The sequence below is a fragment of the Pempheris klunzingeri genome, chromosome 12 (genome assembly GCF_042242105.1).
Source record: "Pempheris klunzingeri isolate RE-2024b chromosome 12, fPemKlu1.hap1, whole genome shotgun sequence".
Taxonomy (NCBI): domain Eukaryota; kingdom Metazoa; phylum Chordata; class Actinopteri; order Acropomatiformes; family Pempheridae; genus Pempheris; species Pempheris klunzingeri.
The window spans coordinates 13493319-13506293 of NC_092023.1; the positions used below are offsets into that span (position 1 = coordinate 13493319).

Sequence of the window (12975 nt, forward strand, 5' to 3'; positions counted from 1 at the left end):
TGAATGATAACGTTGGACTGTAACTGCTGGTTGTGTTTGAGAATCCTGTCATATCAACTTAAAAGGTGATATATCAATGTAAGTCATTTTCTGTCATTCCTTACCTTCCTCAGCTTAATAACAGCCTCTCTGGTCTCGGAGTCAGTGGTCAGTTCAAACATGGCCATTCCATCTCCCTCTATTAAACGGTAGTTCACCAGGCCGTTGTCTCCGAGGTCAGGGTCTTTGGCCTTAAGACGGCCCACCTCCTCTCCCGGCACTTTATCCTCTGATACAGACATGGGGTATACACCTGGGAGAAAAATAAAGGCAGACAATTGGCTTGGTTTTGCTCGCCTCTCGGCTTGTCGGCGGCCTCAGTGCCGGCTTCTGGCCACCACTTACTTTTGTATTCAACACTCTTTAGAGTCTTTAGAGAATTCCTGGCTGCCCCGGTGTTTACAACGTGAGGCAGGGTCAGTTTTGGAGGGCAGAGAGGGATTAACATGAACTATACCATCTGTCTCATATGGCCCAGAGGATTTTCATATGGTCCAAAGGATATTAATATCCCCTATAGTGTCAGGTGTGTGTGTGTGTGTGTGTCAGAGGGAGTAGACACCTGGCTTGTAGAATGAGAGCAGTAGGACCATATGTCTTCTCTCTCTGCTCTTTTATCCTCTTCCTTCTTTCTTGTCTCATGTATTCCTTCCACCTATCACCTCACTCCTCCCCAAACCTTTTCTCCCCTCTTCATTTCATCTGTCTTCTCTTTGCTCATTTTATCCTAAAAACCCTCCACTCTCCGCTCACCTCTGTCCATCATGCTATTTCTACTCTTTTCCCCAATGTGCAATTTTCTCCATCTCTTCCTCTCACTCATCTTCTCCCGATTCTTGTCCCTCCCTCCATCCTCACCTCCTCCTACTCTGTGGTTCAGGAATTAAGCAGAGAGTGGACTCATCGTTTTATGGCTTGTACACCATTAGCATGTTTATCCTGCTCGTCCAGGTGTAGCAATCCTGCGAACTATGAAATTCATTTGATCACGTGGCTTCCGAGCAAATATGAGAGGAAGAGGTGGGCGATTCACAGAATTTGATCCATCCAGTGCAAATCCCTCCAGCCCTCTACCTTCCTTCACCACATCTCCTCCATCTTTCCTCTCCATCTCTGGCCCTGCACTTCTCTCCATACTGTCTGACTCTCTTTTGGTAACACCTCTCCTTCTCTCATTTCATTCTACCCTTTCTACTCCATCCTCCCAAATCTCTTCATTTATCTTCACCTCTCCTCCCCCACTACATCCTATTTCTCTCATGTCTATCTCTCCTCCTCCTCCTCCTCTTCCTCCTCCCCCTCCTCCTCCTTTCTCTCTCTCTCTCGCTTCTGTCTGGCTATTCTGGCTAAAAGCTGATTTCATCCCTGCCCTCCCTTTGCCCCCTTCCACCCTCTCTTCTCCTCTCATTCTATTCTTGCTTTTCCTAAGTAGCTTAACTTCAATGGCTTCTGGCAGCTGAGTTAAACATTGTATGACAGAACCCACAGGCAGCCTGGCATACCTGGATGCAGGCTAAAATTAAGCACAGGAACTGTCCCACAACAGTGTGAGCAAATGTGAGTTTCACTGAGGTCTTTGTACTTGTAAATCACTCATACTTGTTTTCCTTTGTAAAGACCAATGTTCTATTTTACCAGTTACTCTAAGATAAAGTGAGTATGAGAATATGATAAAGTAATTACTTGCTTTCATTACTCCCGTTTGTATTCACATAGAGGTCCGATCTTGGAAGGAGAAACTCATAAAACCAGCAAGGTTTAGATATAAACAGCAATAAAGAGCCTGATTAAATGTAGCTCATGTAATAACCACAATCTCTTTAGATCAGTCATTTCATGCGATTACTGAACAATGATGCCTTATATTACTTTGTAATTTATTACTTCTCATACTGGTGGCTTTGATGCGTTCTCATGTAGACAATATTGTAGATACATTTTATATTGAATGTGGTGAATGTAATAGTGATTAAAACTTGGCAGGCAGACTGGTTAACAAAGCCTTAGGATGAATGTAACACACAGCCGTGACTGTAGTTTAGGATTATTTTAAGGATTTATTTTTTGTGGACAAGTGTTGACTGGATAGTTGTTTATTCATGCATAGAGCTAATATGTCTCTGTGGTGTTAATGTCACTGTGGTGGGTGTGGACTCAGCTTCTGCTGGACTTTTTGCTTTGTTGTGAACAGGACTGAACTGATCCTTGAAGGAAACCTGTCATTATTTTGATGAAACAAAATATTTGTGAAGAGCACAAAGTTAAAAATTGTATTACAAACTCCATACGGGGGATTTAAACAGAGTTCAGTTTTGGGGCCATTTGGGGCTTCAGAGTTGGTACATACTTACATTTTCTCACTTGTGAGATGATGGCAGCCATTTTTTAGTCTACTGTTTGCTTCAAGGGACAGATATATCCAAATACAGTTCTGTTTAGACCACTCTCTGTTTCACATTCTCATAAACAGATAACCCTAAAAAAGCAAATCATTACCACTTGATGGAAAAAGAGGTGTGACAATGTGCTTTTCATAACAAAATAAAGAGAGATAGTCAAAACCACTATGTTTTTTTGGACCATTTTCACACTATATGTTGTCTCAGTTATAACTTTTCCGCAGAATATTACTTGCATTTCTAACCCTTTGAAAGGTAATCATCTCTTCATCTCTTGTCAGGTTATTTTTCTTATAAATTCTGATTTTTTTTCTGTGACGAGAATAGTTCTGTAAGATAAATCACAAGTGCAAATACAGTCCTGGAGCTATCCACCAAAAGATTATCTTTTACAGCTCCAAATGTGTTTATCATCTACATCTTTTGTTCTACATCATCTATGTTTAAGCAAGAATGAAAGACAGCCAGCTGTGCAGGACTGCAGCTGACACATACTTAACAAAGCCGTCTGTTATGTCAGTCTAATAGAGACCGAAGTCAGAGAGGGAACAATGGTTTGGTTATTTGCCTTAATTTTTCTGCTCCTCCTCCTGTCTGTGCTGTGATGGATTTTCAGCTGGCAAATGAAAGATGCTTGATAAAAAGGTGAGAGGGAAAGAATTACAGGGACAGAAAGTCTGTGAGAAACAAAGAGAGACGGAGAGATCAAGCCTTGGAGTAGAAGAAAAAAATACAACAGCTTGAATGAACACTGAAAAGCTGCTGGAACACATGAGAGGGAGTCACGCTGTGCCATAAATCTTTTTTCTGCCTGTTTTTATCTCCTTTCTTGTGTTTTCTCTCTTTGTATCTGTTTTAGTTTTCTCTGTCCATCTTCCTCTTCCTTTGGCTCTGTTTTTCTTTCTTGACTTGCTTATCTAATTTCTTTCTCTCTCTCTCTCTGCACTCACTCACTCTGCCCAACTACTAAATAAGTAATCACTGTCCTCATTCACACCATCTGGGAGACTTTTCTTGCAGGTGTTTGTACCGCATCCACTTTTTTTTTTTTAGACAAGGGTACCCACTACCTCAACATATTGCTATTTGATGTGTTGTCTTGTATCACAGGTGTAAACTGCTAGTGATGCACAGCTGATATTTAGAAGTCATGCAAGGAGGTACTTAGCAAGCACTTATGACTGATAATGTTTGGTTCTAAAACCTGCAATTTGTCCTTGTTATATCATACTTTCAAAGTGTTTTCTACACACTTTGTGTGGTTAAGCGATAGTCAACAAAGACACAAGGCAATCAACACTCAAATGCGCCTGTGATTCAACCCTATTGTCAGACATTGTTCTTGTACTGCTCATTTACACCTGGTGAAGGAAGGAGAAGTTTGGTCTGATAAGCAAATTGTTCCATGTTGTCTTCAATGTAAATTGATCTTTATCAAAGTATTGGGCTTGAAAATAGAGATACTGTGTTTTTTTTAAGATGTTTGCCACCAAGTTCTACTGACCTCCTGCTGTTATCCATCAACCTCTCAATGATTTGAGCTGCTGGTTGATTTGGATTTATCATGCACTCAGTGGCCACTTAATTACAGTACAGTACAACTGCGAAATGAAATACAATAGAGGAGGCCAGACATAAATTCTACCTTTACGGAGATAATGATGTTCGACTTTATTGACACTCGCAGAGGTATTAATTTAATTATGAGGTGGTGTTGAACTGGACTGCATTATATTGAGAGACTAAACATATGGTCAAAATAATACCTCTCTGATCATATCAGTCAAAACTGAACTGTATGTTCTTTGTAAACGTATTCATAGCTGAGCTGTTGAAATGGATTGCATTTGATTTTACATGTGTACCTAATAAACTGGCCGCTAAATGTACTCTGTTCAGTTTTGCAAATTGTGGATACCTCAGTATGGAAACTTCTAAATATACAGTCTATACAATCTGCTGGAGAAGGAAAAAAAGGCTTTTTTTTCCATTTGAGCACAGTTGTCAATAAAAATCGTTCAGAATGTTGGCAGTTTGTCACGGCCTACAGAATCAGGTTTTGGCATCGCAAGACACTGAAACACAGTCTGCCTGTTGGAATACACAGGAGCTGGAGTGATGGATTTGACAGTGTCTTTCTCTCTTTCTGCGTCTCTCTGTCTTTTACATTCCCTCCCTCACTGCTTCTGCTCATGTCTCTCTCTTCTCTCGCCTATTCAGCTTCTCCGCAGGCTAAATCCTGAGCCCTCGTCTCTTCTTCTCTCCATCCATTCCTGCAGCAGCTACTCTGCTGAATCTCTGCCAGGAGTCGCTCTGCTCAGAACTGCAGGAGGGGAGGGAGAGGAGAATGTGGAAGAATAAAGTGAAGAAAAAAAAAAAAAAAAACACAGCGAGAAAGAAACTCAAAGACAGGGTGAGAGAGAGAACTAGCACAGATAGAAGAGAGGGGGTGTTGGACACAAAGGTAGACTGGAGACTGAGGTCTAAGCTGAGGTTTAGATTGTTATCATTTCTAAGAGCCAGAAAGAATACATCTTTGTTCGAACATTAGCTGTCCAAGCATGTTTACTGTCTAAAGACTTAACGGCAGACTTATAGAAATTATTTTTCAAATATTATTTCCAGTATTCCAAGTATTCAAATTTGATGTCTCTCTGTCTCTTTTTCTCTTTTAATATTAAACCTAGAGTTCTTGACAAATGCAGGCTAAACATTTCACTATTTTTATTAGTCAGCAATTCAGTGATTCAAAAATTCCCAACTAGAGGTTTAAACACACACACACACACACACAAACCGACACACACGTATGCCTGAGGACATTGCAGGGGGCCAGTAAAGAACTCTTAATAATTGATTTTGTAAACTATCTATTCCCTACTATTTTGCTTGCTTGGCACGTGTTTTCCAGGGTTATATGCGCACACACACACACACACACACACACACACACACACACACACACAGTCCAGTACACGCAACCCACATGCACAGATGTTCGCCACATAAAAGGATAGGAAGCTGCAGGATGAAGGCACACACAGACTAATGTGGCTCATGTGCCGTTGGGTTAAATATTTTAGATTTTCACTCCTCTTTGGGAAACGTCAGAAAGTGTCTCTACTCACTCTGTGGGAACTTTGGCGGATTGTCGTTGACATCTGTGAGGGTGATTTTAACCTCGGTGGTGCCTGACAGCCCGCCCATGTGACCACCCATGTCCTTTGCTTGGATGACGACATCATATTCCTGGCGTGCCTCACGGTCCATGTTTGGCAAGGCAGTACGAATTATACCTGAAAAGACAGATTTTAACATCAAATGAATGCTGATTTCTGAAACAGTGTGTGTGTGTCATTAGAAGCTCATGGATGGAATTTTATGGATCCTGAAACATTACAAGTTTGATCTTTCAAAAAGCCACACGGATGCAGGACATACACAGCAGTTACACCTGTGTGTGTCTGTCTGCCTATATGTCTGTGTACCTTTTGTTTGTTTGTAGTGGTGTGTGCAAATGCTAAACACTATGTACCTGTGCTTTTGCGTCGTAATCTATCTACTTGACATAATTCCAAAATGGTATTTATGATAATTGTAATGCTTCAAAATCCAGTTGAGAAAACAACTTATAATGTGATCTTGATTTGAAGATATTTAATTTTGCAAGAAAACACATCATCACTCATCATTCACATGAATAAGAACTATGTTTAAATATGTGTGAAGTCAAATTTTTCTCCAGCTTCAAGCTCTAGTAATCTTCTCTATCTGTTTAATTCATCACCGGCTGCTCTCTTTCCATCTCTATCTTTCTTTCTCCACATGTCAGGCTGCGGTGTCTGGGAGTTGAGGTCTTCTACTGTCATATTATATCAAGTGTATGTGCGTGTGTGTGTGTGTGTGTTTGTTTGTGTGTGCGTGTGTGTGACAGCACGAAAAGCTGATAATCTCCAAACCAATTAGAAATGTGAGCTATGGATTTGAGCCAGTCAAATACCCAACACTGGTTTGATTAGCCAGATTTACTCTGCCCAAATCTCTCTCCCTCTCTCTGCCCTAACCACTCTCTTTCCATGGACTCCATCTCTCTAAACCAATTCCTCCCACCTTCTCTTACCCAGCCTCGCTCTTTCTGTTCTTCTTCACCCTCTAACCCAACACAGCTCCGTGTTTGCCCTAACCTCTCTCCTTACATCCAATTTCTTCTTTTAATGCAAGCCCAAATATTAGGAGACCAGGCTGAATGTCCTCTTGGGGCCTCTTTTAACAGCAGTGCCTTCTTTTCCTCACCACTTTCAGTGGAAAGGGTGTGCTGTTACATGATCCCCGCAGCAGCGAACTCTTAGCTTTTTTTGAAGTAGCGAACAGAAAAAAAAAATAGGAAAGAAACCGGTTTTCAGGTCTTAGTGATAGGCAGTTTCCACAAGGTGCCTGTAAGATACAACACTTAAGGTTTGTTGTCCACAATATTAGGATATACAATAATGTCTAAATCCTATTATTGATTATTTCTTCTAAATACTTTGATATATTTAATAATAATTGCTTTAAAACGTTGAGGAGTAATATTAGCTTATTGTATCTTTTACAGCTTTCATACATTAGACTCATAAGCCTTTCTGTGTGTTATCTCTGCCTTTGCGTGATACTACAGCAGACATGTATTTGGTTGGGGTGTACTTGTCTGTAGACATGGGGCATGGTTCTGTTTTCACCCTCACCTGTCTGAGGCTCCACAGAGAAATACGGCTGTCCTTGGAGTATGCTGTACACCAGCCTGGCACTGTTGCCATAGGTGGGGTCATCGGCATCTGTAGCTGTCACCTGCATCACTGATGTACCTACAGAACAGGCACACAAACATGACAGACAAGTCAGGAGATGACTCTACCTCAGTGATTCGCTTCAGGAATGGTTTGACAAACAAGCTTGTCACAGAGTTTGGCCGATTCACCTGCCTGCACCAGCTGGATGGGAAAGGGAATGAAGAACACTCTTCCCGTCTCAACAACACTGCAACTATTATTTCTCTACATTTCATCATTATTGGCTGGAAACATCCACTCTCAAATGTAGGCGATTTCCATGTTTTACAAAAAAACAAACCGGTGGATTTATGTAACCCTTTCAAAAACCTCCTGGACAATCTGAAAAATGCACGACTGTCAAGCTCAACATCAACGCAGTTTAAATATATGGTGTTTTCAGCAATTTACCTCCAGTAAATCTCTGTTAACTGAAGTTGAAACAGTTAAACTGAGCAAATTGGGCAAGTAGATTAAATATGCAGAAATACATTTTTATCAACTTTGTTAATAATAGTTTTTGGAATTCCCTTTCTCAGATGTGGCACAACTCTTAAACCTAACTCACTCAAAAATTCACAAATGTAGTTCTCTGCTAGACCAGTTCTTTAACTGCACCACTCGTTTGGAAGAAAATAATATGAACAGCAGTTTAGACCTGCAGATGTACAGAGGAAAGTGCTTAATGTTGATGAATGAAATAATGAATAAAATGCATTATTATTATAATTATTATTATTATTATTATGATAGCATAATATTGATTATCAAATCAGAATACATTTAAGCTTGACTGTAAAATACCACCACCACCATGTAGCCTTTCAAAGATTTCGTAAATTAATCTTTTCTTTTGACTAAAACATGACCATTTTTTTCAAACACTCAATTGTAAGACCGTCAAAGATAGAATGTAGTCAGCCTCATTTGAGATGATGAACATCGGCATGTCTACATTTGTAGTTTTAAACTGGAGCTGTCACATTCCTTGCCTTTAGGTGGCACAAGTTGTACTGGAACTAATGGTCTAACTGGAAATCCACATAGGAAGCAATACGTGAGCGAGAATTGAGTGAGACTTGGGTGAGATTTGAGTGTCGTATTAACGTTCTGTCGTTCAATCCACTCTGACTCCTTCTTCCGTAAATGGCGTCCTGCATCTGTCAGCAGCAGCTCCTGGGAGCTGAGTGGACAGTGAACGGCTGGCTAACCTGCCTTCACAGGGCTGACTGAGTTGAAAGTCAATGCACCAAAATAGTTTTCGTGCCAGCTCCATGGGAAGATATCAGGAGTGTTTGTATGTTGCCTAATGATTCAGTGATTTTATTTCCCTGTCCACATATGGAGAGTGTGCAGAATCTGTAAAGTTGGTAAAACATCCAGCTCACAGGCAGACTGGGATCCTTGATCAATCAATGCAGACACGGTTAATAAGCTGTCTGTGCACTACACGCCACAAAAATTGGTTTGAAGTGTGGAAAAATACCGGGGGTCTCAAGGGCTCACTTCAGTGTGGATTGACTCATTTAATAAAATGGAGGTGCATCTGTTCTGTGAGCCGTGCGAGTAACATACGTCAGAAACGCTTCTAAAGATGCTGTCTGTGTGAATTGCCCTTAAACCTGCAGCTACTGAGTCTTTGCAACTGGATGATATTGGATGGGCCCTTTGGGTGCTTCACATCAATAACACAATATGTTTTTATTGTTTCAACTGTTTCTCAATCTTCTCTTGTTTGGATGTTTGAGTTTCCGGTTGCAGCTACCGTTTGTGAGGACTCCAATCCAACTCCATACAAAATCCATTGGGTAAATAACTGTAATCAAGTTTCACTGAAACCTGGTCTCAATGCGGAAGCTACCTTACATGGTAAATTACCAAGAATATTAATTTTGAAGAGACCACCTTCTTTGTCTTTTGTAATTCTGACATCCATTAGGCAGCATGGACCTAGTTAGTCAAATTGCAGCTTTTCTCTGTGTTCCATTTCTGTGGTTAAGGATGATGGCGACCGGTGGCCCCTCCCTGCCAGACTTCCGTATTCAGGTTTCAGCTTAAGAAGCGGGTGACGGAGAAAAGCCTGAACAGAACTCATTCAGCAGTCCTTTCAGAAGTTCTTTCCTTTGGAAGTCCAGTCCATTCAGAAAAGGGATTTCTCTGGCTTTCAGAGTGTCAGGCAGCACCATTGCCAGTGTGGTTCATTTCAGGTCAGCCTCGAGGGTTTGAAGACTCTCCAAGACCACATAATATTCGGAAAGAAAATCTATCAAGATCAGAAGCTGTAAGTAAGGAGACTCCAAGGAGATGGTAGGAGCTCTTGCCCATGCCAACATATAAGAAAGGAAAGAAAAAAATGAAAAACGCTTTTTAGGAGCTCAGTGTGTCAGCCAATGGTACTGCCTGTTATCCACTAATCTGTCAAACTTCCTGTCTTCAGATTGCACTGATAATTAATAACGTATGAAAATACGCTGTTTAGCAGCAACAACACTGGCGATTAACTGCATCAGTGACTTCATTAAAAAATGTTTTCTGTAATAAAAAAATGGACTTTGATTATCTCATCTGAATAAAAAAATCACATTTAATATCTGGTAAGAAAACAAATCTGCTGGTCAGATTCACACTTATACGTCCACTTAACACAGGGATAAGCTTTTGTTCCAACAAACTAAAACAGAAGCGTTTTCTAAAAGTCTGTTTTTAGCTACGACTGAATCCTCATTTTACGGGCACAGTAGGCTTAGTCTGATGTAAATATTTTCAAACTGGCTTGATATTAAATATTAAGACCTATCCGGATCGGCAATACAAAATTGTACCATGAGATGTCGCTCCGCTGCTCCCAAGTAATACATAAACACAGGAATGAGAGTGTCGCGGCACCACAATCAGGACAACTGAACAACCATTAAACTTAACCTTTCTTCTTCTAAATTTTCACATCAAAATAAAAAAAAAAGATGTTGAACTTTAGAACGAACAAGGAACTAGGCTCACAGGTGTCACTTAACAGAGATGGGGAGAAAGTAAAAGTTACCATCCTCTGCTGCACCCAGCCAATCTTAACTTTTAGCCTTTGAGGTAAACATAACACTTCTGGTCTGGTCTGGCCAGATAGTAAAAGAAAATATTACCAAATTTTGTACTGAGCTCTTTCCAGCTGGTTTGTCTGCTTGTTTAATTTTCAGGTTTTATTTGATGAAATCCTCCGGACTAGATTTAGACACTTTCTACACATGACAGACGCTAAAAACAAAGATCAGTAACTTTACTCAAGACACTAGCTGCTCCATTTAGAGTACAAACATAATATCATGCTAATCACGTTGTCATATTACTTGTTACTAATGTAATACGAATTCTTGTTCCATTGTGCTTTCTTCCACTACTCACCAACATTGGACATCTCAGGCACCCTGGCATAGTACGGCCCATGTAGAAACTCAGGAGGATTATCGTTGATGTCCTGAACTTTTACAATGAACTCTGATGGAGGCTCCAGAGGCTTATTAGTGTCTCTATCCACGGCCTGGGCTGTTAAAGTGTACTGAGCCTGCTCCTCTCGGTCCAGGGTTTTTGTGGCGTGGATGTTGCCCGTCTTGTCATCAATAACAAAGATTGTTCCCGCACCTTCACCGGACAGGATATACTTGATGTTGCCATTGCCCGAGTCTACGTCTGAGTGGAGCTGAATTGAGGGGGAGGAGGGAGAGAGACGAGAAGAGAGTGAGACAAACGAGAAGGAGAACAAACATATGCAAAGGAAGGACCCGCTGCTGTCAACATCTGGATTTCAGTGGTGTGGAAATTTAAAAAGAAAAGGAGACAGACTGGTGATTACAGAGACAGGTACTCTGTTCAGGCAAAACTAGAAAACGTACTCTAGCTTGGCTGCTTGGCAGATGATGTGAGCTTCTATTTCTCAAGTTTACAAATTAAAGGAGCCAAAAGACTGAGATAGACAGTAGATGCACTGTGGGAGACAGGCAAACACTAATAAGTACGAGATTTAAAACATTGTCATAAAAAAAAATTGAAGAATGTTCAACATTCAATTACACTCTTGTTCTTCCTTTACAACCTCTAGACCATGAAATATGACGCATTGTAAACATCATTTGTTGTTTGTTATGAAAGCCGCTGCTCGGTTTGAGTGATGTTGTTGTTGTGGAGGAGCACCACCAATCATCTTCACCCTTGAATGTGAACATGACCTCCCTCCCTTTTTTCCTCGCTCTCTCTCTGTCTGATAAATGTGAAAAGCTCTTTTAAATCCTATTGGAGTTAGTGAGTTGCTGTCACCCTGCAGGCCCCATGATAACTGTCACTGGAGGGCAGTTTGGCTATTAATTAAATAACAAGTCAAGTTTTAGATTGTTTAGGTACTAATTCTACTCGATTTATGAGAAGCTGATGTGAGGATGCTTTATCATACTCACCCTTCCCACCAGCACGGGGTCAGGTCCGGTGTACTCCTCAATTACAAAGAACTGATTCCAGACCCATCCTCGTTTGGACCTGTGGAGTACCTGCCCCTCCTTCCCCGCCCTCTGTCTGTGTCTGTGCAGCGACAAGTGACCTAGCACGAAAAGGCAAACATACATTTGTTTAAGCTGATACTACATTTTTCTGTTAACCACGATAAATCCACAGCATATTTATTGTGGGCTTTTATTCAAAGTTTCAAATGGTTAGAAGCAAAATGAAAAGACCCATTTAGGTCACTTTGTGTTGAGTGAATGAATTATCACCACAACTGCAGTTCATTTTCTGAGAATGCTTTCAATAGACTGAAATCAAAAGTGGGTGGGAAGCAGTAACCTCATAAACAGAGAGGCCCACTGTTGTATCATGGGTCACCAGTTCAAATCCCATTTGAGAAAATGTGGGTGGCTGGTGTGGATGACACGCTACAACCAGTAGTTTTTTAGGTGGCTCTTAGCAAGGTACTTGACCTCTGTTTGTTGCAGTTCAGCTACTTAGTGGCCAACAGTAGCAGGCTATGCTTGTGGCCTACTACAAAGTAAGTCTTTGCTATGTAAAACGGAAGAGAATTAAATTGTAAATGCATAAAAGCCCAGAATGCATCAAAGTTACAGTTAAAAGTTGTGAATACAATCCAGCCTGATGGAGACAAAACCCTAGTAGTGACAACTGTTAAAGCCAAGTGATAAGAAAACCTCGTTGCTTTTATCATACCTGGATGTCTGTGTCTGTGGCCTCTTTGATCCAAAGAGGGTTTTCCTTTCCGGGTTCCTAAAGCAACGCTGCAGAGTGCAGACAGTCCCACCAACACCAGGAAGACTCTCATCACCCCAAGGCCCTGCCGCTTCAGCATCGCCATCTTCTCCCAATCTGTGCAACCGTGCACTTCACTCTGCCCCCTGCTTTCTGGTTCCTCTCAGTGGAGCTCCGCTCCCACTGAGGTGTTATCCTGGTTTTACTGACGAATTGTTCTTAATGGACTTCCTGGTTCATTAGCTGAGATGGGGCCTTTTGGTGTGGATATTCATCACCGACTTTCACGCTGCTGCCTTTCTTCTCCTCGTTTTGCCTCTTCTTTTCTCTCTCAAAATTCGTTCACACCCTCTCTCCTCTAATCACAACACCTAAAAGAGAGAACAGGAGAAAGCCGTTTGGTCCATGACAGTCATGACATTGAAAACAATGCTTAAAAAAACAATGCAGATGGGAAAATTTCCATTCTGTTCAGCGTGTGTGTCAGA

At 41.1% G+C, this 12975-nt stretch overlaps 1 protein-coding gene across 2 annotated transcripts in view; it reads right to left on the reverse strand.

Moving 5' to 3' along the window:
• cdh11 (cadherin 11, type 2, OB-cadherin (osteoblast)) overlaps positions 1–12975 on the reverse strand; it is an 83444-nt gene that overhangs the window by 14843 nt on the left and 55626 nt on the right. For both annotated transcript variants that reach the window (XM_070841368.1, XM_070841367.1), the window contains exons 3-8: positions 12449–12858; positions 11689–11828; positions 10643–10937; positions 7163–7282; positions 5567–5734; positions 105–292 (exon numbers count right to left, since the gene is read on the reverse strand). In XM_070841368.1, the coding sequence (XP_070697469.1) occupies positions 105–292; positions 5567–5734; positions 7163–7282; positions 10643–10937; positions 11689–11828; positions 12449–12593 (1056 nt within the window). In that variant the 5' untranslated portion in view covers positions 12594–12858. The remainder of the gene's footprint in view (positions 1–104; positions 293–5566; positions 5735–7162; positions 7283–10642; positions 10938–11688; positions 11829–12448; positions 12859–12975) is intronic.